The following is a 27526-nucleotide window of genomic DNA, read 5'->3' on the forward strand; positions in this document are numbered from 1 at the left end:
AGGATTAAAAGCATGTACCATTCACATGAAGGTAGCCTACCACTGCACTGGGTTTTTTTGGGTTTGTTTTGTTTTGTTTTGTTTTGTTCTTGGTTTTTCGAGACAGGGTTTCTCTATAGCCCTGGCTGTCCTGGAACTCACTTTGTAGACCAGGCTGGCCTCGAACTCAGAAATCCACCTGCCTCTGCCTCCCAAGTGCTGGGATTAAAAGCGTGCGCCACCATGCCCGGCTGCACTGGGGTTTTGATTCAATAACTTTATTTCTTCTGAGTATCCTTTTAGATTCCCCACCCCCATTCAATTAATTAACCCAGCCCCAGTAGGGCTGTAAGGCAGACTGAAGCCCCATTGTACCTGGTGGTGTCTCCAGTGGCTTTCCAAATTTGCAAAACATTCAGAGGTTAGCATTATATCATCTATGTAACAAACTGACTTCCTGCAGAAGGGCCACATCCCAAACCAGTGCTCTTTAACATGTAGCAGGGTTACAGAGAGAGAGCGTTGTTGAGACTCTCTGAGTCTGTCACCATCTCTCCTCAGTGTCATGGGACCCCAGAGGTTCACAGCTAAGATTAAATGGGACATCAGCATCCATGGACCAGTTCCATTCAGTTCTATCAGCAGCTTCCTCCACAGATCAAGGTTGGGTACAAAGCACGGTTAGGAGGCGCTAAGTTAATTAGCTCCCTACTGTAATCTTTCCTCTGAGCTGCCACACTTCCATATCCTGGAGCTCTTCCATGGATCCTCCCGATAAACTCAGAGGGCCCCACTTAACTTGCTCAGACCTACTTAGGGTCCTGTTCTTCCCAGCCGCACCAGGCTCCTCAGAAATCCACCTTCTCTGCCACCTGAGTGCTGGGATTAAAGGCACAGGCACGTATGACCACCTCCCGGCAAGTCAGATGCATTTCTAATTACACACAATGGAAGCCACTGCTTACCTAGAGTCTTGACTCATCAAGCAGGTGACAGGGCATCCCATATCACACAGACGAAAGAGACTGCCATCCCGGAATTCCTCCCACAGACACTGCTAATCCTGAGGGCGACTTAGTCGCATGTGTCACTGTGGATATTAAAACATGCAACTGCCGTCATAGGACAGAGGCACACTACCACACACCATAGAGGAAAGAAAACATTATTCTATTGGAATTTCCTCTGCGATGCTCTTCTGTCAGGCTTCTCGGCCTCAGGGCACATCTCCGCTACCATGGCCAGGACAACGCACTCACTCACTTCTTTCCAACTCTTCTTTGGTTCTGTCAGGTCTCTCCTTGGGTGCCAATTATGTAGTGTGATGAAACTTTTCCCGGGCTTGGCAGTGGTGGCACATGCCTTTAATCTCAGCATTCAGGAGCCAGAGGCAGGTGGACCCTTGAGTTTGAGGCCAGCCGGATCTAAAGAGCAAGTTCCAGGACGGCCAAGGCTATACAGAGAAACCCTGTCTCAAAACCAACCAACCAACCAACTTTTCCTGGGGAAATGAAACACACTTGTCTCTTCATCCCAGATAGGGAACCCACAAGACACCCAAATACAGATACCAGCAAAGTCTAACTTGGTAAACCACAAGAACTACTGGGATTACTTACAGGAGCAGAAATGACTTAAAGACAAGGGCACCACCAAGCGCCCCCCCCCCGCCCCCGCCCCAGCATGGGGACAGTGCAGCACACTGCAGAGTCTGTAGGCCACTTAACAGGTAAGACAGTGTCCTTTCCAGGAGTCTCTGTTGGTCTAAATCTCTTCCCTGCAGCTTACCTAGTTTCTGCTTCTTCCAGGCTACTGGTCTGGTCTCAGAGTCCTTCTTTTTACAGCTTAGCCAACAGGCAAGCATCGGGCACCTAAAACACAAAGAAACAAATCTTTATATGTTCAAATTATGGGCTGATGAGATGGCTCAGTGGCTAAAGGTGCTTGCTGCCAAGGCTGAATGGAGACCAGAGTAGGACTCCAAGATCCTGATCTCCACCTATTGCTGTTTTTTTGTTTTTGTTTTTGAGACAGGGTTTCACTGTGTAGTTCTGGCTGGCTTTGAACTCGCTATGTAGACCAGATAAATTTTAAGTTGAAAATGTAATCGCTGACTTGGCCCCTAAGTAAGACAATGTTCTGAAGAGGAAGAGCCCTGAGACAGGGAAGGAAGAGAGAGTCTACAGACAAAACCACTGCTACCTCCCTTCCTTTACTGTAGCCCAGTTCCCTGCCAGCAAGGCTGCAGCCCTCAGTGGGTCTTCCTCTGTAAATATCACTTAAATCTGTTTGACATTTGTCACCTGTGTGCAATTTCTTCTGAGCCCTGAGGAGGACGACCAGATTGAACAAGTCAAGACCCAGGATCCCCAGTTCAATTCAGGTGGCAGATAAATGACAGGTAATAATTTAATCAAGTGCACAGCAGAATTCGAAGCGTAGCCCTGAGCAGTCAGAGCTGGCGCATCACAAACTCATCCCAAACAGTTGACTCGGACCATGCTAACCCATGTTCATAATTGCTGCCATCTGGCACCAAGCTGTCCCCAATGTCCTCATCTAGTGCATCAGGTAAAATTGTCCCTGTCTCGTCAGGTTGACATGAATACCACAGAACAGATACAGAAAGATGCTCAAAAGAGCATGTTAGTGCTGTGTTAGCAAGAGCTGCGTTTGTTTGTGTGTATACAGTGTATGTGTGTGCTCACACAAATGTGTGTTCCTGTGTGTGTGTGTGAGCCCACTTTTTTGAGGTCAGGTCTCTCACTGAACCTGGAACTCATCGATTACAGCTGGGCTGAGTGGCCACCTTGCCCTGAGATCCTTTGTCTCTGCTCCTCCGATGTTGGGATTGCAGGAGGCCATCACGACTGCCTGCCTGGCTGCTTCATGGGCTCTGGAGATCTTAACTCCTATCCTCACCCTGGCACTGCTGCTTTATCCACAGTGCCATCTCTCCAACCTCACTCATTCATTCATTCACTCATTCATTTGCGGAGACAAGGTCTCTCTGTGTTACCCTGGCAGTCCTGGAACTCACTATGTACATCAGGCTGGACTTGGAACTCACTAGAATCTGTCTGCCTACTGTCTTCAGAGTGCTGAAATTAAAGGAGGGAATTTTTAAAAAAGATTTATTTATTTATTTATTTAATGCATATGAGTACACTGTAGCTGTCTTCAGACACAGCAGAAGAGGGCATCAGATCCCTTCACAGGTCATTGTGAGCCACCATGTGGTTGCTGAGAATTGAACTCAGGACCTCTAGAAGAGCAGTCAGTGCTCTTAACTGCTGAGCCAGCTCTCCAGCCCAAGGAGGGATTTTTTTTTTTTTTTAAAAAACACTTTAATTTATTTCTGTGTGTGCTTCCAAGTGCACAGGGCACATGTGGAAGTCAGAGGACAATCTGGGGCGTTAGTTTTCTCCCTCTACTCTGTGAATTCTGAAAATCCAACTCACATCTTCATGCTTGGTGGCAGGACCTTTTCCGGGATGAGTGATCTTGCCAGATGTTTTGAGGTGTGGTCTTCTGTAGCACAGGCTAGCGGGGAACTCAGTAAGCTGAGGATCCTTCTGCCTTCCACCTCCCAGGAGCTGCAATTATAGGCATAGATCATCACATCTGGCTGTATTTAGATTTATTTTCTTTTTCTAGGATACAGTCTCACTATATAACCCAGGATGATCTGCCCCAGACTCAAGGTGCTCTCGCCTTAGCCTCCTGAATGCTGGAATTTCAGGCTTGTTGCCACCATGCTGAGAGGACCTGGTGTGCTATTCATAACTCTATATATAGGGTCACAATGACTTTAGTCCTCACTGCAGACCTAAAAGATTGGAGTTATGCCAGGCGTGGTGGCGCACGCCTTTAATCCCAGCACTCGGGAGGCAGAGGCAGGCGGATTTCTGAGTTCGAGGCCAGCCTGGTCTACAAAGTGAGTTCCAGGACAGCCAGGGCTACACAGAGAAACCCTGTCTCGAAAAACCAAAAAAAAAAAAAAAAAAAAAGATTGGAGTTATAATTCCCAATTTTCAGATAAAGAAGCTGAACTTAAAGATAGGAGTTGTTGGCCGGGAGTGGTGGCACACACCTTTAATCCCAGCACTCAGGAGGCAGGTGGATTTCTGAGTTAGAGGCCAGCCTGGTCTACAGAGTGAGTTCCAGGACAGCCAGGGCTACACAGAGAAACCCTGTCTCGAAAAACAAAATAATAAAACAAAAAACCCAAAACAAACAAAAAAGACAGCAGTTGTCCAATGCTTAAAGAGAGGGCAGATCTGGAATTCAAACCTATGGTTTTTTTTTTTTTTTTTTGGATTCCAAAGTTTTTTCTACTCAAAATGCAGTTCAAGTCATCCATTCCAGTAAAGGGGAGACTCGGGATAAGGGGGCATGTAGGTTTAGGAGAAATCGGTGTCGACTTCATTGTGTGTGTGCGCACGTGTATCTGTATGCATATGTATGTACACATATGTGCATGTGTCTTTGTGCCTGTGCATGTATGCATATGCACATGTAAATGTGTGTGTTATATGTGCACGTGTCTGTGTACACATGTCTGCATGCATATGTGCATGTGTCTGTATGCATATGTCTGCATGTATATATGCATGAGTCTGTGTGCATGTGAGTGTATGCATGTGTGCACATGTCTGTGTGCATGTGTCTGCATGTATGTATGCATGGGTCTGTGTGCATGTGAGTGTATGCATGTGTGCACATGTCTGTGTGCATGTGTCCGCATGTATGTATGCATGTGTCTGTGTGTATGTATGCATGTGTCTGTGGTACCTGTGCACGTGGATGTCTGAGCATGTGCATGTGAGTGCCCATGTATGTCTAGGCTACAGGTTTATTTTTTAATTGTGTGAGTCTCTCTTTGAACCTGGAACTCACCTATTTGGCTAGCCTGGCTGACCAATGAGATCCCGTGTCAGCAGCCTCCGCAGTGAGATTACAAATGTTTACTGGGAAAACAGCATCTGTTTTTATTTCTTTTTTGATTTAATTTAATTTTTGATTTTTAGACAACATCTCTATTATGCAGTCCACGCTGGCCTCAAAATCACAATCCTCTGGCCTAAATCTCCTGGATTAAATTAATTTCTATTTATTCATTTATTTATTTACTTAGTTGGGTTTTTGGGGTTTGGGTTTTTTTGTTTGTTTGTTTTGTTTTGATACACCTGTGTAGCCCTGGCTGGCCTAGAACTGGCCAAGCTAGCCCTGAACAGAGATCCTCCTGCCTCTGCCTCCCTACTGCTAGGATTAAAGGCGTGACTTCTCTCCACTTAAAAATGTACTGCACTAAAATTTCTTTTTTTGTTTTTTTTTTTTTTTTTTTGGTTTTTCGAGACAGGGTTTCTCTGTGTAGCCCTGGCTGTCCTGGCACTCACTTTGTAAAATTTCTTTATCAGGGAAGGTTGTCCCTGTGCACATTTGTGGAGGTCAAAGGACAGCTTGTGCGTTAGTTCTCTTCCACCACATGGGGCTTGGGAATCAAACTCAGGGCAGGCAAGCTCATTTACCCATTGAGCCAACCCATGGACCCACCCTACACTCTTTTAAACACCAGTGTGCTCGGGACCTGCTGTGTGACTTCGGATAAATAGCTTAGGGTGTCTACTAGGAGTGGGTGGAGTCTCAAAAAAAATCACAAGCTGCCTGAAGGTGGAGGTCAGAGGTACATAGCACGACCAGGCCAGCAAAGCCTGGGTTCCATGCCCATAGCCGAGCAAGGAAACGTAACAAAAATTAAATTCCTATCAATGGCGCCTGGCTTCACTGGAGGCTTTTAATAAACGAGCCAGCTTGTCTCTCACCTGAGAGTAAGTCTCACGACACCTGGGGCCTACAATCTCCTTAAGAGCAGGCCAAATCTTACGGGAGAGAATCCTGATCCCATCAGAACTGGACTTTGCCTTCTTTCCAGGGACTCATGCTCAAGTCAGACCACAATCTGGTCTGCCACGGAAGAGGCGCGGACCTGGCCTGAAACCAGCGCCCTCAAGTGATAGGGCACAACAGACTAGGAAGGAGAAAAAATGCGTATTAGGAAATCACCCTGGGGGCGCTGTGGTTCCTGGCGCTGGCTGGCTTGGGACACGGGGATCACATGGAGACCCCAAAGTGTGGGCTCCCGTGATGTGCAGAAGCTTTCGGAAGGGGGCGATCCTAAGGGCTTGGCGAGCTGAGAGCCAGAGGACACAAGGCCCAGGCTCCTTCCACGCCTCAGTCGGGATCAGGCCCAGGACGTCCCATGTAAATGTGGGGTGGCAGCCCCTCCCCCTGGAGGGAGAAGGCACATCTGGGTTAACATCCCAAAGGCTGCTAGGACAGGACAACGGAGGCCCCAGCGAGGTCTGCAAAGCGGCACACAGCCTGGGAAGACGGAACCCGCGGAGCCTCCGGTGGGTAGGGCCGACAGTGGGCTGGGGTCTCTCGTGAAGGCGAGGCTGACTCCTGGCGCGTTGGGGGCGGGGGTCCGCGCCGGGAATGCCGCGCCGTGGGGGGACTGGGCGGGGCTATCCAGGCCCCGCCCCCGCGCAGGTAGCCAATGGGCGCGGCGGCGCCGGGTGACGGAGCGAGCCGAAGTGCGAGTGCCGCGGCGGCGGCGGACGGCCCAGCCAGAGCGCGAGGGGCTCAGGGGCGTGCGGGGGTCTCGGTGTAGCAGCAGGGACCCCGGGGCCCAGAGACAGCGCTGCCCGGGGCCGCCGGGAGGAGCGCGGGCGGTCCGGCGGCGGCGCGATGCCGCTCGCCCAGCTCAAGGAGCCCTGGCCGCTCATGGAGCTGGTGCCGCTGGACCCGGAGGTGAGTGAGAGGGGCGGGTGGTGGTGGGGGACAGGCGGCGGCGGCCGGCCAGCCCGGATCCGCACCGGGGCGGGGCGCGGACGGCCCGTGGCGTCTCTGCAGCCCCGCGGGGACGTGAGTGCCCTCCGGTCTCTAGCTCACTGTCCGGCTCCACCCCCTTGTGCTCCGGGTGTGCGTGTGTAGGGGATGGTTCTGCTGGGCTCTCAGTACCTCCCTGCGGTAGCCAGGAGAGGAATCTCCACGGTGTGTTGAGATCTGACCCCTAGGACCCATCCCGCTTATCATCTTTTAGTAGCTGTGGGAGTTGCCCCAATCAGTGCAGAAGGGAAAAAGGCTTGGGTCAGATGTCTGGGCTTCTACTAGAGACAAGGATCATGGGAATCCGGTTTCACACCATAACCTCTCCCCAAGACCTCTCTTCGTTCCTCCACTTCTGACCTTAGAAAGGTAGCCCTGCTGAATCCCAGGCAGTTATGGAACGTGGGACGATACCACCTCTGGAGTTGGAGCCTGCTTTCCTTTGCCCTAAAGCTAATGACACCGGGTCTTCCTACTTCAGATTATGCTGAAGACTGGGGAAAGCCCTTAGACCTTGTGAAGACTGCCTCTGTAGAAAGACTGTCTCCGTCTTCCTCTCTCCCTCCTTCTTCCTTTCCTGTAGAAAAGGCTGAGCCCTGGGGCAGTATGGCTTTTACCACCTAGCCTTTCCCAGAAGCAACTCCTGTCTTTTTGAGGGCTTTGTGGTCCAACCCTGAGCATGCAGGAGGCCACTTCTGTGCTGTCCTGGCACCCTGGGATCAAGGTCAAGTTTTGAACCAGCAACTTTAAAACTTTCCCTGCTCTCCTGCTGCGAAGGAGGCAGGCGAAACTCTGCCTTCCTTCACTGGAGCTGTTCTGGGGTACAGGAGACCTCACTTGATCCCAGAACCTAGATGATTTTTCTCCTGGCTTGTACCTCAGGTCAGTCACCGTGAGCCCTGTCTCTCAGGACCACGGGTAGAGAGAGGATCCACAGTGAGATCCTCAAGTCTCCAGGCACCCAGGGCATGCTGCCCCTTTAAAGGGATGGGCTACACTGGCTATTGGAGGGTGGGCGCGGCTGGATTAGGTAACCAACCTGAAGGCGCAATTTGGAGTAAATTGTTCTGGGATCCTTGCCACGGGGGTTTTACAGGCCCTACACAGGCGCTCAGAGGCTGTCTGGTTGACTCACCCTCCTAGGTGAGGAGCACTGCTCTCTGCAGCCCCTGGTGCTCCCCCCACACCCCCCAGGACTGGGGCACAAGGCCCGAGGGAAGGCTCAGAGGTGTACTCCTTGGCTTGGGCATGCCCCTGCCACCTGGGCCTCCAGAGAAGGGAGGCCTGAGCTGGGTATGGCTAGGGAGGGACTCAGCCTAGGGATTCACAGCTTTACTCTAGCAGGGAGAGTAGAGATCTAGGAGTGCTGGCCTCCTCCAGGGCAGCACTTCCTGCTTCCCTTTGGGAAATCCTGAGGCCAGAGGCAGCCTCGTGGGGGCCAGGTTAAACCGGAAACATCTTAGTTTGAATACTGTTGCACCTGAATTCAGGCGAGAGGAGACTGTCACATTTCCTGGGATGGGGGAAGAGGAGTTTTTTCATTGAGTTTCACTTCAGAAATGCTGTGTGGCCCTTAGTCCATCTTCAAGCTGTCTGGGCCTCTCCTTCCAGCACCACAGATGAGTTTCTAGCTCTACTTCCTGGGCCTGACAAGGTGCAAAACCCTGGGTCCTGCTGCCTGGGTCCCCTCCCCCAGGCCATGGAGGTGTCTGTGGACTGGGTGTTATTGTTTGGGTAACCAGAGCTTTGGGGCAGTGAGGGTGTGCATGCTCACTTGAGAACAGGGCCCTGCTGTTCTTCCGTGCAGATGACATGTAAGTGATACAGTGCCTAGCCTGCAGGTACTGGCGCCATTGTGGCCAGGAAGAAGGCAGGTAAGGGGGCTGGCAAGGGCATTTGGCAGAAGAGGTCTGGGATCTGAATTGCCCTGTCTTCCCATTGCTGTCACCAGAAATGGGCTGCTGGCAGGCAGTGCCCAGGTGGACTAAACCAACTGGACGTAGGGGTGAGGATGCTACCTGGGCTTTTCTTGGTTCTGCTGAAAGCAGCAGAGCTTTGTCTCCAGCTGCTATTTATTGATGTCATGCAACTTTAATTTTCACAATTTGTCAAGTTGGAAAAGATGACAACCCCCCCCCCCATTTTCAAATGGGAAGGCAGGACCCAGGGATGCTGGTGTGTGCATTAATATCAGGATTAGAACCCAGTGCTGTCGCTGTTTCCCTCCAAGCAAGAGAGACTCAAAAGATGAGTGTGGGGTGGGTTTAAACTGGCACAGGTGGCAGGTAGGCAGAGAGCAGCTCTGGATGTTGGCACACACTTCTCGGGCCGCAGGGCCTTTGTCCAGCCTTGGCTGAGGGCTAGCAGTGTCCTGGCACTTGGCCCCCAGGCTCCAGCAGTGCAACAGGGCTGCCAGTGCCAGGCTCAGAACCCAGTTCCTGGGGCTGCTTCCTGCCTGCAGGGCACGTGCTGTCTTTCCCCATCTGTTGTGCTCCTGAGCAAGAGAGGAGAATAGAGTGCTCCAAGAGGCCAGGGGGACTTCCCTGTCTCAGGCTTTTCTCCCTGGTTCCAGGGTCTGGTCTTCATGTCATTTGTCTCTCCCTTCCTTTCTCCTCGCCTTCCCTCCCCTCCCTTCTTCCATCCATCCAGGGCCTTATGTGTACTACGCAGGTACTCTACCTCTGAGTTAAATCTCCCCCTAGGCCTTTTTAAAAGTCAGTTTCCCCAGGGGCCAAAAGAGGGCATTGGATCCCCACCACCCCTCCAAGCTTCAGTTACAGGCAGTTGTGAGCTGTTCAACATGGGTGCTGGTATTTGAACTCATGTCCTCTGGAAGAGCAACAAGTGCCATTTACCATGGAGTCATCTCTCCAGCACCCCTTAGGCTTTTTAGACAGACTTCTTTCAGTCTCCTAGGTCATAGAGTGCAGCTCCTGACATGATAGACATGGAGTCATGGTGCAGAGGAAGAAACCAAGATGCTGAAAAGGGATGTGACAGCTCTCACTCAGAGCCACTCGTGCCGGTGGCTTTGTGGTTACACAGCTGTGTTCCTCCCGCTGTCCCACATGCCAGACCAAGAGGGCAGGTGACCTCTGCCGTCCTGTCTGTCCCTCCTGTCCTCTAGCAGGTGACCTCTGCCGTCCTGTCTGTCCCTCCTGTCCTCTAGCAGGTGACTTCTGCCGTCCTGTCTGTCCCTCCTGTCCTCTAGCAGGTGACTTCTGCCGTCCTGTCTGTTCCTCCTGTCCTCTAGCAGGTGACTTCTGCCGTCCTGTCTGTCCCTCCTGTCCTCTAGCAGGTGACCTCTGCCGTCCTGTCTGTCCCTCCTGTCCTCTAGCAGGTGACTTCTGCCGTCCTGTCTGTCCCTCCTGTCCTCTAGCAGGTGACCTCTGCCGTCCTGTCTGTCCCTCCTGTCCTCTAGCAGGTGACTTCTGCCGTCCTGTCTGTCCCTCCTGTCCTCTAGCAGGTGACTTCTGCCGTCCTGTCTGTCCCTCCTGTCCTCTAGCAGGTGACCTCTGCTGTCCTGTCTGTCCCTCCTGTCCTCTAGCAGGTGACCTCTGCCGTCCTGTCTGTCCCTCCTGTCCTCTAGCAGGTGACTTCTGCCGTCCTGTCTGTCCCTCCTGTCCTCTAGCAGGTGACCTCTGCCGTCCTGTCTGTCCCTCCTGTCCTCTAGCAGGTGACTTCTGCCGTCCTGTCTGTCCCTCCTGTCCTCTAGCAGGTGACCTCTGCCGTCCTGTCTGTCCCTCCTGTCCTCTAGCAGGTGACTTCTGCCGTCCTGTCTGTCCCTCCTGTCCTCTAGCAGGTGACCTTTGAGGTTCCTGAATTACCTAAAAACAACTTGACACCTCTTGCTATGCCTTCTTTCCTTCGTCAGGGATTTAGGCTCACAAACGCATGACTTTGAGTCATGGACCCATGGCTGCCACCTGCTAGCTGTGGTGAGCCCTTTTGCTGAACCTCGGTAACAAGAACCTACTCTGGCCGGGCAGTGGTGGCTCATGCCCTTAATCCCAGCACTTGAGAGGCAGAGGCAGGTGGATTTCTGAGTTCAAGGCCAGCCTGGTCCACAGAGTGAGATCCAGGTCAGCCAGGGCTATACAGAGAAACCCTGTCTCAAAAAAGAACCTATTTTGGCTTCCTTGTTGTCTTTGCTGGGTTGACCTTTCACCTTTCATTTGTCAAACTGTATGTTTGACCCTGGCTCAGAACTAAGGCGCCGATGAAAGACACAAGTCCTGCCCCCTCCTGAGTTTAGGTGTCTGCTCAGTGTTGTGACTGCAGAGGAGAGAGGGAAGAATTAGGGACTGGGTGGGCAGAGGAGGTAAAGTGTGAACGGAGCCCCAGTAGAAGGGTAGAAAGGGCTTCTTGTTAGGGTAAGCCACCGTATAAATGCTCAGTCACGTGGGACAGGTCTACTCAGTCTCAGATCACTTCAGTGGAAGCCCCAAAGAGCACCCAGGAGAGCTTGCTAAAACTGGAATGATACACGGAAGGAGCATGGACGGCCCATCGTTAAGATATTGTTAGTAGTTATTTTTGTGTGTATTTACACATGCCGTGTGCACATGGGCACGTGTGTGTGTGTGTGTGTGTGCACGCGTGTGTGCGTGGAGTCAGTTCTCTCTTTCCACACTTTTGTGCTTTTCAGGGATCGAACTCAGGTCTTCGGGCTTGGTGGCAAGCACCTCAGACTGATGAGCCGTCTCGTCGGTCTCGCAGTCCGTGTGTTTACAGCTTGAGAAAGGTTATTTTTGGCTGCCCTGAAATACTTTCAGGTGGATGAAAATGTCAGAATTCATCTCTTTTTATCAAGAGTGCCCTTCAGGTGAACGTGGTGTGAGTCTTCATGGCTGGCCACTTGGACAGACATTCTTGTGGTAAATGTTGTCTAACTTACTACTTTAATAGGCCAGAAGACAAAGGATTCTGTATGAGTTAATAAAAAGATGGGAACTGGGTAGGGGTGACAATAATACTGGCTCCAGTGGCTACTCTTTATGGGCCAGTCCCATGCCAGCTGTGTATTTATGACTTCATTTCATTGACATTAAACAGCGGCCCATTTAGTTCCATTCTACAGGTAAGAAGACTGAGCCATGAGAAGTATAATGACCTCTTTGGGGCCATGCAAATGGTAGAGGCCAAAATTTGAACACACAGTTTTTAGTCCTGGCGCTGGGTGGTTGGAGATGGTGACCTTGGGTTTCGAGCTGAGGCACTGGGACTCTGTTCTATCTAGCCTAGTCCCAGTGACAGAGGCTGGGAGGTTTTCAGTGGATGGAGACTGAATTGACTGAGCAGATGAGGGTCTAGAATAGCTCTGGAGGACTGCTGCAGGGGCTGGTAGGCAGGCTGTTTGTGCCTGTAGGTGGGACAGACAGTTCCTCTGTGACATCTAGACAGCTGAGTGAGCTGAACTCTGCAAGTGCATCTGTCTAGTCCTGCCCTTAGGCTCCGACCAACCTGTGCCTTCTGAAAGTGTCTGTGTGTGTGTGTGTGTGTGTGTGTGTGTACACCTGTATAATAACACTTGGCTCTTGGGGAGGACTAGGGGCATTAAGGGGGCTCAGGGCAGGAAGGATGTCCTGGCAGGCAAGGGACAGCTACTCCAGGCGCAGGAGGTTACATAATAGGCAGAACCCAGCTTTACCTGCTGCCGCCAAGCAAGACCAAAGCTGCCCTATGAACCTGACCCTTGGCTCTGACCCTTGGCTCCAAAGTCCCAGCCTTTGGAAACCTCCTGTCTGTCTCACTGTACTCAGTCATGCCAGGAAGGGTAGGGACAGCTTCCTCAGGTGGGTTTCAAGCTTCCTAGCATGTAGGAATAGAGAGGCCAGCTGTGCTATACCCCTGGGAATGTCAATTCCATCTGGCGTAAAAGTCAGGAAGAAACTGGATCTCAGAGCTGGGCTGTGCCCCTGCCTCTCCCTGCAGGCAGCTCCCTGGCTGAGGTGGAGGTCTTTCATCAGCAGACCCTTCCCACATTTGAGGACACATTTCAGATCCCTGCTTTTCAAATGTGTGAGGGTTCTATCTTTAGTCCCCTCTGAGCTCTGGTGTCCTCCTCTACTTAGAGAGCCAAGGCCTAACTCCTAGGCTGTCAGAAAGATTAAACAGTGCCACAGGTGTGGGGCAGAGAGCCCAGCCTTGACATGCGGCAGGCACTCACAGAGCAGCTGTGGTACAGGTCCTCGTGTCTGCTCGCCCGCCCAGGTCTCTCTGCTTATGGGAAAAAGTGAGTCTGTATGTGACCAGCAGTATGGAGAAATGCAAAGACATGGTGGATACAGCCATCACTTTCACAAAGTAGAGCAGGGCCGGGGAAGCCACCAGCAGGGGACACCTACCTGCCCCATCCTTAGAGCAATTTAGGGAAGCTAGAGTATCTATTCCAGTGGTCCAGTTGGGACACAGGTCTCTCATGGGTAGTTTGCAGAAGGTTGCACCATCTATATGGCAGAGCTTGGCTGTGTGTGAGCCCCTTCCTTCTCCCTAGGAAGAGGTAATATTTGAGCTGAGACTTTGAAGATAGATGGGATGTTTGGTAGGCAGAAGAGGAGGGTGGGTATCCTGGGTCCTAGGTCTATCCTTCTGGGGTTGGGAGGGGCTGCTGCCGAGAGCTTGATTCTTGCATCGAGAAGCAGGGGTGGAGGGGACCCGTGTAGAATGGATTGGTCGCCCCTGCCTCCCTGGCTATTGGAAGCAGCCAAAGATGGAGTGTCTCAGGGTGTGTGTGTGTGTGTGTCTGTCTGTCTCTCTCTCTGCAGGTAAACTGTGACGTTCTCCTTCCTTTTGTTTCTCTTTTTCAGAATGGCCAGGCTTCAGGGGAAGAAGCTGGACTTCAGCCATCCAAGGTGAGGACTGGAGACTTCAGTGAAGTCTGGATTAGAAAGGAGAGAGGAGATGTGGAGGCCCCGACCTCTCATCCCTCTGCCTAGCTCGGCTCTCTTCCTCTGACTCTGTCTCTGCTCAGGACAGAGACCGCTGCTTTCAGCTTTCCTTCCTCAAAGGTGAGGGAGCTTTCACTCCTGGGCTCAAAGGTGTGGTCCAGGAAGGGCCAGGAGCAGATTCAGGACCCAGGAGTTCTGGCTGGCTGTGACCTATACACACCACAGCACTTCCTGGGTTTATTATGTCCTCTCAGTTTGTGCCTGCGGAATGATTGGTGAGCTCTGTGTGTCCTGCTGAGCTCCTTGGTGGGAGCGGGTGCCACAGGGGCTTGGTAGCATTTGGCTCTCTGAATTGGAGTGGTAGGACCGGGAACCTGGTGGCTTTTCTAGCCTGACAGTGCCCAGTGCCTCTCAGATGGCTTCTTGAGCTCCCAGAACAAGGTGTAGCCATTTATCCCAGCTGTCTCTGCTTCCCCGGGCGACCTGCCAGTCCTTTACCCCTTCCTAGTTTTTATTTAAAAACAACAAAAAATTAGTACTTTTTTTGTTGTTTTTTGTTTTTGTTTTTTCGGTTTTTTGAGACAGGGTTTCTCTGTGTAGCCTTGGCTGTCCTGGAACTCACTCTGTAGACCAGGTTGGCCTCAAACTCAGAAATCCACCTGCCTCTGCCTCCCAAGTGCTGGGATTAAAGGCGTGCACCACCACCACCTGGCCTGTTGTTCTTTTTTAAATTAATTTTTTTTTAGACAGGGTCTTGGCGTGTAACTCTGGCTGGCCTCAAACTCAGAGATCCATTTGCCTTGCGTGGCCTCCCAAGTGCTAGAATTAAAGGTGTATACCGCCATGTCCAGCCCAAAACCAGCACTATACTTTGATTTAATAATTTCGTGTATGCTTTTGTGTGTATGTGTACACGCATGCATGTCCCTAGGCATGTGTGGAGGTCAGAGGACAACTTGCTGAGGTCGGTTCTCTCCTTCTGTCAGGCAGATGCCAGGGATCAAAGGCAGTTTGTCAGGCTTGGCAGTCACTGCCTTTACCCACTGAGCTATCTCACCTGTCCGCCTTGCTGTTATACATTGCCAAAAGCTCCTGTGCGACCTTCGTTGGGTACCTTGTCCTCTCTGAGCCCTGCCTTTCTCACCTCTGTAGTAGGAAGAACTACGCCTAAGTCACACACAGAGATAGAGAGAGAGAGAGAGATAGAGAGAGAGAGAGAGAGAGAGAGCGAGCTGTTAAGTCACAGAGATAATGCTGTTGAGAGGCTTTGAAAGCCCTCTGGGCAGGGTCTCTGCAAACCCAGATTCCAGGTACCCTGCCCCACCAAAGAGCTTTTCCGTCTCTGTCCTCATCTGAAAGTTGGGGAGTAACCCAGGACTGAAGTGAAGGACCTGACATGGTAACCGCTGGCTCATGCTGGAACTACCCTGGTGTGTTGCTCTGTTTAACTTCCTGCCCAAGGCCCCGCCTTCCAGGCCTAGGTCAGCCCAGCTGTAAGTGTGACCTTTGATTTAGAGTCAGGCTTGGCTCTGAGGTTTACATCGACTTAGTTTCCTAACATAAGGTAGCTGAGCTGGGTGTGGTGGGGCGTGTGTAGAAGTAGGCCCTTGCCCACTCCTGCTGTTAGTTACTGTGGCAACGGAGCCATGGGGACTGGTAAGCCTTGTAGCTTGGACTTTGTTATCTCTGACCATGTCTGGAGACTGAGCTCTAGGAGCTGCTCCTAGTTTCCTTGTAATAAAATGGGGGAGGAGCTGGGGAGTGGTAGTGCAGGCCTTTTACTCTCTGTGCTCTGTGAGGCTAGCCTATGCTCTGTGAGGCCAGCCTGGTGTACAGGGTGAGTTCAGGATAGCCACAGCTACACAGAGAAACCCTGTCTCAGGAAAACAAACAAACAAACAAACAAAAACCCCACAGTGATCCATTGTGTCCCTATTGGAGACCAAGGCACTCAGATCTTAGGTTTGAAGATTCAAGGGGTCACAGTAGAGGTTTGGGGGGAACCTAGTAGTGAGCTCTACTTGGTATCTCAAGGGTCAAAAGAGCCAGGTCTGGAGATAGGCGGTAATCCCAGTTCTAGGGAGGTAGAAAGAGGAGAAAAAAGTTCAAAATCATCTCTGGTGTATAGTGAGTTTTGGACTAGCCTGAGCTATGTAGTACAGAGTGCATTTTGGACTAGCCTGAGCTACTTGAGCCTCTGTCTCAAAACCAAACCAAGAGAGGGGCAGGAAGTTTGTTGAAGCCCAAACCTGTGCTCATTCCACAGTCTAAGGCCCTGCTCTGAGGTGGAAGGTCCCGGGGTGGAGAGAGTATGACTTGGGGCGGGCAGTGCTCAGATGCCACACAGTGGAAAAAGCTGAACTGTGCCTGGCATCAAACAAGAAGCTCGTTTATTTATTGTTTCAGATTTATTTTTATTTTATCGTATATGTGTCTTGCTTTCATGCATGTCTGTGCCTCACGTGTGTGGTGCCCAAGGAGACCAGAAGAGGGTGTCAGGTCCTCTGGAATTGGAATTAGAGATGAGTGGTAGTGGCTAAGGAGGTGTTGGGAATCAAACCTGGGTCCTCAGGAAGAACAATGTTCTTAATGAAAGAGCAATCTCTCCTGCCCTGTGCACAATTTCAGAGGTAGAACATTTTTCCCAGGTGAGAAAAATGAAGCCTTATGTCACCTGGTGATGGGGGTCAAGCTTTGTTTGACCGCAGCAACATTCCTCCCTGGCTGCTGAGTTCCTGAAGAGGAAGAACAGTGGGTATCTACCACCCCAGGTGCCAGCTAGCTCTGAGTGCAAACTCAGCCCTGACTGTGGCTCAAGGGTCCTCACTGGCTACTTCTGTGCTTAGTACACTAGGGGGCGCTCAACCTGCTGTGGGACCTCATTGTTGTGTAGTGGATGGAACAGGCCAACTGTCCTTCAGCGCATACTTGGTGCATTATATTGTTTCACTGAGAGACGCAACCTCACCCAGGGGCACTGGACACCACACAGCCTCAGAGAGCACCCAGGCATGGAGGGAGGGCGGAGGCAGGAACACTGCAGTTGGTGCTAAGATGGGAAGATCACATGGGCACGGGCACACAGCTTCTGGATCCCCACATTCCTCTCTGGAGAGTGATGAGGGGTCCAGGCATCTTCAACCAGTGTCACCTGAGCTCATGGCTGAATGTGGAGCAGAGAGGTGGTCTCTGCTGTGTGTGGCAAGCAAAGGAAGGTTGGGTGGGCTCTGGGCCACCGGCCTACCTTCCCTGGGGAGTTAGTAGTTTCCTGGGCTTTGAGTAGCCAGAGATGGACGCAGGCCTTCCATGTGAAGATGAGACTTGGGAGCCAGGCAATCTGGGCTCTCTTCCTGTTCTCTGTTTGCCTAGCCAGGGACAAGTTGCTCCTTCAAAGGACAGAACAGAGGCTATCTTGCTGGGCATGATGACACAGGCCCTTAATCACAGCATTTGGAGGCTGAGGCAGGTGGATATCTGTGAGTTCTAGGCTAGCCTGGTCTACATAGCAAGTTCCAGGCCAGTAAGGCTACTTATCAAGACCTTGCCACAAAACAAGGAAAAAAAAAAAAAAAGAATCTAGCTCTTAGGGCCACCTGGAAGAGAGATTGTGCTGTGTACACATTAACAGTATCCATCAAGGGGCTGGAGAGATGGCTTAGCGGTTAAAAGCACTGACTACTCTTCCAAAGGTCCTGAGTTCAAATCCCAGCAACCTCATGGTGGCTCACAACCATCTGTAATGGGATCTGATGCCCTCTTCTGGTGCATCTGAAGACAGTTACAGTGCACTTAACACAATCAATAAGTAAACCTTAAAAACAAACAAACAAACACAGTATTCCTCAAGGTCTGTCTGTACCCAGTGTTGCTATCTAATGCTGGCTCCTTTATCCATTACAGATGGAAAGAGAGTTGGGGTTTAGCATTGATGGTGTAGGGCAAACACTCTTTGGATACTCAGAAATATCAGGGTTCCACTTACACTCCCCCTCCCCTCCTGGGAGCAGCCTGGGAAAGCCAGGCCCCCTCCTCTGGCTATCTCCGGAGCTGGACCCCTTTGAAGTGCCTGCAGGTCTATTTTGAGAGCGGAGTATCTCCCGCCTCCCCTCTTCTCTTCCTGTTTATGAAACCCTGATCCCTCGGATCCCTTATGCTCCCCCTGGCCTGGGCAGGATGTGACTCTGGGCTATGGGGAGCCTCAGGCAGCCTCAGGGATTGAGACACTTCTGTGGATGACCGGAACTGGCCACACTACCTGCTTAGCGCCTGGGATGCATGAAGGGCCCTCTTCCTTCAGCCTGCCCTGGGGAGCGCCTGTGGTCTAAATAGAAAGAGGTTTTATTTACAGTGTCCTTTCTCCATGGCCCATTTGGCGCCCGGAGACATCCTTCCAAGGGGATGGTTTGAAGCTTCATCTTGGCAGGGGAGAGGCAGATATTGAGGTAGGCATTTTGCCTGGGAGCAGGCGACTTGCACAGAGCCATTACCCCACTTCCCATGGGCCTTGCTCACACCGCTCATTCTCAGCGGGGACCCTTTCTGTCTATCCCATGCCTGTTCATCTTCAAGACCCAGCTGGACTGTCTTCATCCAGAAGGTCTTCACCCTCAACCGTCTCTGCACCTCTGGGCAGCGACAGCATCTTAACTGCAGCTCTGTAGCAGGACAGTTGTCTCCCACCTGAATAAAGCAGGGGCCAGGAGCTGTCAGCCGTGTCCCAAGGAGAGACCAGTGTCTAACGCTTGCAGGAAAGTTTTGATGGGTAGGGGGAGTCAGTGATGAAATGTGGGAAAGCTTTGGCTTCTCCTGCAGGTGCAGGTTTTTCAGTTTAACCTTTACTGTCCCCTGTTCCGTCCTCATGGCTTGGGGCTGGTCACTTTCTTTCTGAGTCCTGTCTCCTTATCACTGAAATTGGGAAATGGTCCTTCCGTGGGTGCTGTGCCAAGCCCAGGCCTGGTGGACCTACATCAGCAAAGGCTGAAGGACTGAGTGCTTCCATGTTCATGTGACAGGAGGCTTAATGCTCAGTGCTTCTTCCCTGGCCTGACCTGGTGCCTGGGACCAGCCCCTCCCTAGGATGCCTAGGCACAGCCATCCTGCTGAGGACACACTGGGAGACACACCTGGGAGGTCCTGCAGATGTTGCCAGCTGGGGAAGGGGGTGCTAGTGACTCTTAGGATGAGCAGCTGACAAGTAGGCTTGACCGTAGCAAGAGGCCCTGCGTGGAGGCCTGAGAGGACAAAGATCAGATGGTGTGGAGATAGGCTTTTCCTCCTGCTGCTCTGGGGAGGGCCAGGAATATAAGTGGGTCCCTCCCTCCCCTCATCAGAGGCTTCAGGTCGTCACGCAGTTCAACTAAGGAAATCCTGAGTGCGTTTTCTTCTTCCCGTCCCTTCTGGTAGCTACAGTGCTTCTTTCCCTGTTAATGGGGACTGGTGGGTTGAGGGAATCCTGGCAGAAGAACTTGTGGAGAGTCTTCGGGCTGGCTGCCCCTGTCTGAAGAAGCAGTCAGCGCTTTGGTCTCGGGGAGGCGTCTTTCACAATCCCACAGGCCATCTACCACAGACTGTTATCAGAGCCCTGTGAGGACAGGGAAGGGGAAATGTGGGGTGCGTGAGGGGGCATGTGTTTCTACACTGGACTGTCACCAGGCAGAGTGAATCTGTCAGTTCTGTGAGTGTGTTAGCATCAGAGGAGCTGAAGCCCTGGAGAAAGGGGTAGACCTGGTCCACTCCTGCTCTCAGTAGCCTCTTCATCTTCTTCTTGGATCCTGACTTCTTGTCTATCCCAGGACTTAGGATGTGTCTGAACAGAAACAGGACCAGGCAGGGTGCTGCCTGCTCTGTTGGGGAAGGGTTGTCTAAGTTCTTGGCTGGGTCAACCAGACCTGCCTTGCAGACTTCTGACCCATATGTCCTCGGGAAGCCCCCGGGGTATATTTTCAAGTTCTGAATGCCTGTTGTGTGGGCATCGTGACCTTGTGACTTGGGTCTCCTTTCCTGTCTTCACTCCCTGGGGGTCAGGAGACAAAAAGGTATGCACCTTTGGGCTCTCCCTGAGTCCTAGCATGGGGTCTGCAGTGTCCGCTCCTTAGCAAGGGAGCTTAACCCATCTTGAGTTCCTCCTTCCTGCTGAGAGGGAAGTGAGAAGGAGGGGAGCCAGAGACCCTGCCTTCTAGGCTAAGAAGGCTAAAAAAAGCAGAAGTTATAGGAGTCACAGGCCCCTCTGGTCACCGGCCTGAGCCCCACCATGCAAACACCCGCTGATTTCCCCAGGGTTGAAAGAGACTCCGGCGTCTATCCCAGAAAGGTGAGGAGAGGGGTGGTTCATCTCCAGAAGTGTCTGTCAGAACGACTCTGCACAGAATAGGTTTGGGGGAAGCTTTTTGACCCCTGGAGTTTCCGGGTAGCTGCATCTGTCCCAAACGGGTCTACTCAGGCAGACTGCTCGGGGTTGAGGAGCAGATCTCAGGGTGGGATGAGCAAGAATTGCTGTGTGGCCTTGGCCTATGCACACTCACTCTCTGGGCCTTGCCTTCTGCCTGTTCCACCAGATTACTCTCTGGGGATTGGCTGGCCCTCAGTGTTCAGGAGTTTGATGGTGCAGCGGAGAACCTCTGAGTTCCGGAGTGAGGGTTTGGAATGGGAAGTCCTGGAGTGCTGTTAGGACAGAGAGAGAGGGACGGGCTTGGGAGGGCAGGAAGTGGGCTCTGGCTGACTTACCTGCCCACCCTTTCCTGGCACTGACTGTAGGCTGCCGACTACAGTCAGACAGAACCCAGAGGAGGGACTTGGCTCGGGACAGCACTGTCATTGGTTTGCCTTGAACCTGAACCACAGTTTCCTGTCCCCCCCAGAGGGGTGAGAAGTTTTAGGGATATTTGGATGAGAGTCCAGTTAAGAGATGGCTCTTTCAACCTCTTCGTCAGCCCTGGGGCTCCCTAGGAACTCTCTGAAAAAGTTTGGAAGACCTCACTTTGGGACTGACCACTGACCCAGTGCAGCTGCTAGGTACTGAGGCTGGTGGCATAGGTTCCCTGCTCTTTCCCTACCCCGAGGACTCAAGAAGAGACTCAAGAATCTGCAACTCTGCCCTGCTCTGTCCTTCCCTGGGGGATCCCTGCCCTGCTACCTGCCTGAGTCTGCCCTGGCCCCCTGTCAGTCTGTGGAGGTCTCAAATTCTGCCTGGCTCCCTGCTGCCAGCTCTTTCTCTCTTGTTGGGTTCCAGAATCTGTCTCTAGTTGATAAGTGCCAGTCTTCATGAATTGGGTACATGATAAGTGTTGAGTGGCTTCTTCCTTCTGTCTCTGCGTGTCCAGATGAGTCTCTATCACAGAGTCATGCGTTCCCTTCTGTACAGTGGATGTGTATTCCCGCTTTTGCCACTGGGTACAGGTCTCCCAGCACCTCTGTGTGTTCATTGTATGTGCCTGTCCGTTTCTGTCTGTCGGGTAATGGCTCCAGACTATCTATCTCTTGCTGGTTGCCAATACATCCTCCCTGCCTGTTGGATATATATATATATACACATATATATATATGTATATATATATATAAAACGTGTATATACATACATACGTATATACACGTTGTATATGTATGTCTGTCTTGTCTGATGGGTATCTGTCCTTGGCTGCCATTACGTGGTAGATGCCTGTCTCTGTCTACTGGGTACCTTGTCAGGTCCCTGTTATCTAGGACTTATCTCCTCAGCAGCTGGGTTGATATGGGGCGTTCTCTTTGTAGGAGGATGGAGGGGAGGGCCAGAGGGCAGACCTCAGGCCCCGAGGAGTGGGGGGAGAGAGAAGGGAACAGAGTGAGGGTGGATGGCTGGAGCCAGGAAACCACAGGCCCCGTCTGATTGGCTGTCTTGAGCCTGGCCCAGCCCCCACGCCTTCACCCTGCACATCCGCCTCTGGCCCAGCCACCTCCTTGGCAGCCCCAGTGGGTTGTTGCTTACCCTTGCCATGGTGCTGTGGCCCTGCCGGGCGGATGGAGCAGGACCCCAAGCTGCCCCGTCTGCGGCTCAGGACCCTGCTCCCTTGGCTGCTCGGGAAACAGCGGTCCAGGATCAGCCAGACTTTGCCTGGCCCTGGCCCTGGTCCCCAGCAGGACTCGGTAAGTGGACCCGGATATCTGCTCGTGGCTTGGCAGTAGCCTCTAGAACAGGTGTTTGGGCAGCCAGTTTGGTCTAAGTTAGCTTTGGACTCTTCTGGCCCTGCTAGATGAAGACTGGACCTCGCCTGGACTTACTTCCTGGGGAAGTGAGGAGGCACCTCAGTGCTTCAGCGCAAGGCAGGCAGATTGGAGGGGCGGAGAGGTCCTAAAACAGCAGTGACCCAATGCTTATCAAGGGAAGTTCGGTAGGGTACAGGGTTGCTCCAGATAGGCACTGAGTGGGTTGGGGGATGTCTGGCTGACTCTTGGGTCTCTGTGTACTTCAGTCTCATCCATACAATCAGAGAGTTTATCTCATCTTATCCAACCTAGCCAAAAAAAAAAAAAAAAAAAAAAAAAAGACCCAGCTCTACCTCATTATGAGCTCAGATCTTACTTCCTATTGTGGCAAAAGCCTAATAGCTGGGGGAGGGGAGCCTTGAGGGAGGGCCTGCCTTCCTAGGTCCCTGCACCAGACCCAAGCCTTGGTCAACTCATCCTGGCCATGTCTGTACCTCCCTTCGTGTCTGAGCAGGCTGGAGCATCCATGCCACAGGAACTGGGCCTCACCTGAGTTGACACACTCTGGTGGTTGGCCTTTGAGACACTGTTGGTACCTGTGAGCCTGACGGCTGTTGAGGGAGTGGTCTCCTGGGCCTGGTTCCATCTGGTGGATGGCTTGGATAAGCTATATGCCATGTTGCCCGGGAAGGGCCCCACGTCTACAGAGGGGCCCACACACCACACACCACACACCACACCTACCAGCTCTGTCCCTCTGTCAGGAGGAGGCCATCCTCAAGGAGATCTCCATCACACACCACGTCAAGGCTGGCTCTGAGAAGGCCGATCCATCCCAGTTTGAGCTCCTCAAGGTTCTGGGCCAAGGATCCTTTGGCAAAGTAAGTTCAAGCCCCTTATTGGGAGGGTCTCACAGGTTGTGTCTGAGGTGGAATGTCAGGGGTTACCTTGGAATGCACCAAAGGATCAGAGGGCAAGGGGGGGGTCAGGTCCCCTTGATCTACTGAGGGAGAGCTGAAGGTCCACTTGGGGCCCCAGGGATCATCTAAGTCACTGTGGCAGCTGGGAGCCAGTTGGGCCAGCCAGCCACCTCCCACCTCCCTCCCACCCTCTGCCTTCTCAGGTCTTCCTGGTACGCAAGGTCACCCGGCCTGACAGTGGGCACTTGTATGCCATGAAAGTATTAAAGAAGGCCACACTGAAAGGTGAGTTAGAGTGCTTCCCTGGAAAGAACTGAGGCTGGGCTTAGGATGAGGGAGAAGCCCAGGCTGCAGGATGACAGAGCCGGTGAGGGAGGTACCTCGTTCTCAGGAGTCTCTGGCATGGAGGTGGAAAACAAGCTGCCCTTGCCTCTCCTTCCCCCTCCTCTAAAACCTAGTAAAGAGGTGCTTAGACGGGAGTGCTGGGGGTGTGAGATAATCTAAGGGAGACCCCCCCTTCCCTGGGAGATTCAGACCATAGAGGGATAATGTGAGAGCCGGGCAGTGGTGGCGTGTGCGTGTGCCTGTGATCTCAGTACTCAGGAGGCAGAGGCAGGTGGATCTTTGTGAGTTCAAGGCCAGCCTGGTCTACAGATTGAGTTCCAGGACAGCCAGGGCTACACAGAAAAACCCTGTCTCAAAAAAGCCAAGAGAGGAGGAGGAAGAGGAGGAGAAGGGCTTGAGAGAAGAGGCAGGCAGCCTGAGAATGTAGAACCTGGGATCCATGAGAGGGTTAGTGGGGGACAGGGCCACAGAGTTGGATGACCGAGGGGTTCAGATGGATCCCCGAGCTGAAGTCAAGGATTCTTAGAAAGTAGACGAGGACGGTTAGTAGTTGGCTGAGGGTCAGTTGGCTCTGATTGGTCTGGGAACCAATATAGCCAGAAATCAGGTGGAGCCCATGCTGACCCCTAGCTGCGGGTGTAACAGGGAGAAAGGAGGGGCCAGCCTTAAGGTCTGATCTGTCCTTAGCCTATCAAAGGATGTCTGCTGGATGATGGTAGTTTTAGTGTAGGCTAATAGTAGGATTGTCCCTCAGGAGAGATTGTGGGAGTCGCAGGGGAGGAGAAAGATGCAAAGATGTGGCCCTGCTGTGAGGGGTTCATGGACTGGCGGGAGAGTCTTTACCTGGCCTGGCAGTTGGGTATAGCAATACCAGGCTGTGTGCATGGATATCCAGGCCAAGGAGTTGAGGGGTGGGCTGTGGATTCATAGGGGTCAGATGAGGAGTCTGGGGGACACTTTGGGGGCCAGGGCAGGACCTATGCCTTTGAAGGATGTTAGGAATTTACCAGAACAAGATGGTAAAGTAAGGAAGGACTCTCCCAGAAAGGAGGAACCATGTCTCTGCGGTGGCTGAAATGTGAGGTGTGTCTGAAAGTGCCTAGATTAGTTAAAACCACACATGGCCCCTGCCACATCTAGCGAAAGAAATTCAAGAATTAAAACAAAATAAAACGTATCCTGACGGGAAACGCCAGCCTTGTGGGAGCCCAGAGATCTCAGCCTTGCCTGCAGGGTAGATACTTCCTGGAGGTTGTGGGGTCTGAACTTAGTCAACCAAAAACCTGTTGGTGGTCAGAATTTGCTTGCTATCTTTGTTTATCCCCACCCCCAACCAGACATTCATTAAGTCCTGTCATTGAAACGCATGGTAGAGATGGAGGCAGAAGGATCAGAAGTTCAAGGCCAGTGTTGGCTACACCCTGACCAACTTGAGAATCAAGCCTGGCCAACTTGAGAGCTTGTCTCAAATGATCCTCCCTAGCAGCAAAGCAAAAGGAAAAGGAAACTGATAGAGCCCGTGAAGATCTGTGTAGACCCAGAATCACATTTTAGTATTGAACTTAGGGATTGTGACGGGGGATAAACAGGGACTTGATAGTGTGTGCTAAAGGGGTGCAGAGTCAAAGGCTGGGGACCTCGGAAAATAAGGCACCTGGGGCACATGGTGCTCCATGGCTACAGAGGGCCTGGTGGTAGGTGAGGCTAGACAACTGGGCGAGACACAAGGACCTGCCTGGACGTCTCCAGGAGACCAAAAGCTGCCTGAGGACCCAGAATATTCTGGGGAAGAAAAAACCAGCTGACTGTCCCAAGGGTGAGAGCACCCTAAGAGTGCTTGGAAAGGCTGGGGAGCCTTGGAAGGCTGAGTGTGAAACCTCACCCAGAGGTGGGCTTTTCAGGTGGGTTTTAGTGACTTCTTTTCTCCTCTGGCCAGTGCGCGACCGTGTTCGGACCAAGATGGAGAGAGACATCCTTGCTGACGTGAACCACCCATTCGTGGTGAAGCTGCATTATGGTGAGGCCACCGACCCCACCCAAGTGCCACTTGTCCCCTCAGTGTCCACCCTTGCCTGCTGCCTTCCTCGTTCCTTGTCCCACCTCTCAGGCCTGGTTGACACAAGCTAGCACTGACCCAGCTGATTCCACAGTGGCTTTCTCCTCTCTTAGCCTTCCAGACTGAGGGCAAGCTCTATCTTATTCTGGACTTCCTGCGTGGTGGAGACCTGTTCACACGACTCTCAAAGGAGGTAAGCTAGCATCCCACTGCTGGGATGTGGCAGAGTCCCATCCTGAGGCCGATGAAGAGCAATGTGGTGCAGGCCTGTAACTTCCCGGCTCTGTTGAACAATCTAGAAACGTCACCTGCCTCTGGGAGTTTCTCTCAGGATGTGCTGAGGATGACTGGGCCTAAATGTGGCCCTGCTGTAACTTCTGGTTGCTAAGGGATCCCTCAAATGCCTGAGAGAGAGTGGCGAGGGTGTACTGGCCAAGGGGAAGAGGCCCAAACCCACCCAGGACGCTACAAAAAGATACAATACAAAGGACCCAGTAGAAAGAAAGGGATCCTAACCTCATTTCTTTTTTTTTTTTTTTAAAGATTTATTTATTTATTATATGTAAGTACACTGTACTTCAGACATTCCAGAAGAGGGCACCAGATCTCGTTACGGATGGTTGTGAGCCACCATGTGGTTGCTGGGAGTTGAACTCTGGACCTTCGGAAGAGCAGTCGGGTGCTCTTACCCACTGAGCCATCTCACCAGCCCCTAACCTCATTTCTAAAAGACAAGATCATGAATACAATCCAACCTGTGGGAAGAACCAAGCTTGGTCAGGCATTGTGACACAGGGCCTGTGCCTGTTGTTACAGCTACTTGGGAGGCTGAGGCAGGTGGATTACAAGATTCAGGCCTGCCTGAGCAACTGAAAAAATATATGGTAGGGATGTAAGTCATTGGTAGAGTGTATGTCTAGAATATACAAACACTTGACTCAGTCCCTGGGCTCAGGGGAGACTCACACTTTCTAAAACAGCAACAACAACAGGGACACACAGACAGACACGTAAACACATAAGTGTGCATTCAAAGATCAGAGGACAACTTGTAAGAATAGATTCTCTGCTTCCACCATAGGGGTTCCAAGACTTGGTGACAAGAGTCTACCCACGGAATGTCACTCTCTCAGAACCATACTTTCAGTATTTAAAACTCTAATGCTTAGCTGGGCGTGGTGGCGCACGCCTTTAATCCCAGCGCTTGGGAGGCAGAGGCAGGCGGATTTCTGAGTTCCAGAACAGCCTGGTCTACAAAGTGAGTTCCAGGACAGCCAGGGCTACACAAAGAAACCTTGTCTCGAAAAATAATTAATGCTTAATTAGGCAATCCATTTCTATGATCCAAAAGACAGATACTCATGGTAAAGTCTCCTCACTACACAGTCCCTCTACCCCTGCAAATAAACATTTTTCTTATTAGTTTCTATTTTAACCTTCCAATGTTCCTTTCTGTGTATTCGTTCTGTCCCATGTTCTGTATACATGTCTACCCCTCCTTTCTTATATGAGACATAATAGTTTCTGCCCGCTGTTCTGTGCCTGGCCTCTAGTGTCAGTGTGTCTCAGACTGTTCTACATCAGGATGTGAGCAAACTCCTTATTCTGCGTTAAGGCTGCAGAGCTGCCCATTTCCCCCGGGGGGAAGCAGTTTATTCCAGTCTTTTATTCCTGGGTGTTTCCATTCTTTGCTGTTTCCAAACTGTAGCACAGGCAGTGACTTGTGCATTAGAGAAAGATGTGTTGCATTGACTGTGTCCCCAGGGTAGACCCTCCACACCAAGAGGCCCTGACTGCTCAGTAGGCCGGCTCATGGGGAACGGGGTCGGCCAGCTGACGGGTGTGTCTTTCCCTGTTGCAGGTCATGTTTACAGAGGAGGATGTGAAGTTTTACCTGGCTGAGCTGGCACTGGGCCTGGACCACCTGCACAGCTTGGGCATTATTTACAGAGACCTCAAGCCTGAGAAGTGAGCAGAGCCCCTGCCATACTGCTGATCTCTCCCAGGCACAGGGACTGCTCTTGGGCCCTTTTAGAACAGGGCCATTTAGGAGATGGCGTGGCGCTCCCAGGAATTTCTCTCTTTGGGGCTGTCAGAGGGATGGGTGGTTGTCGCAGGTTGTGGCCAACAGCAGGTTCACTTTAGGTAATTAGGAATTGCCTGGTCGGTACTGCTATTACTAAAGGTTGCAGGGCAGCTGTGGCCCTACTCCATTCCCCTTCCTTTTGGTTTTTTGAAACAAGTGCTTTAATCCCAAGTGCTGGGAT

At 51.9% G+C, this 27526-nt stretch overlaps 1 protein-coding gene across 4 annotated transcripts in view; it reads left to right on the forward strand.

Moving 5' to 3' along the window:
* The first annotated feature begins 6218 nt into the window (after positions 1 to 6218).
* The window catches only part of Rps6ka1 (ribosomal protein S6 kinase A1), a 40551-nt gene continuing 19243 nt past the window's right edge, over positions 6219 to 27526 (forward strand). Inside the window, exons 1-7 of one of the 4 annotated variants that reach the window (XM_085838868.1) lie at positions 6219 to 6392; positions 13680 to 13724; positions 22703 to 22819; positions 23062 to 23143; positions 25140 to 25220; positions 25373 to 25452; positions 27121 to 27227. In XM_085838868.1, the coding sequence (XP_085694994.1) occupies positions 23113 to 23143; positions 25140 to 25220; positions 25373 to 25452; positions 27121 to 27227 (299 nt within the window). In that variant the 5' untranslated portion in view covers positions 6219 to 6392; positions 13680 to 13724; positions 22703 to 22819; positions 23062 to 23112. Of the gene's footprint in view, positions 6393 to 6571; positions 6793 to 13679; positions 13725 to 19959; positions 20071 to 21717; positions 21879 to 22702; positions 22820 to 23061; positions 23144 to 25139; positions 25221 to 25372; positions 25453 to 27120; positions 27228 to 27526 lie in introns of those variants that run through there. The other 3 variants (XM_085838866.1, XM_085838867.1, XM_085838865.1) reach the window with 3 other exon arrangements.

The sequence above is a fragment of the Mus caroli genome, unplaced genomic scaffold, assembly GCF_978045245.1.
Source record: "Mus caroli unplaced genomic scaffold, Mus_caroli_1 scaffold_6, whole genome shotgun sequence".
In the NCBI taxonomy this organism is placed as follows: Eukaryota; Metazoa; Chordata; class Mammalia; order Rodentia; family Muridae; genus Mus; species Mus caroli.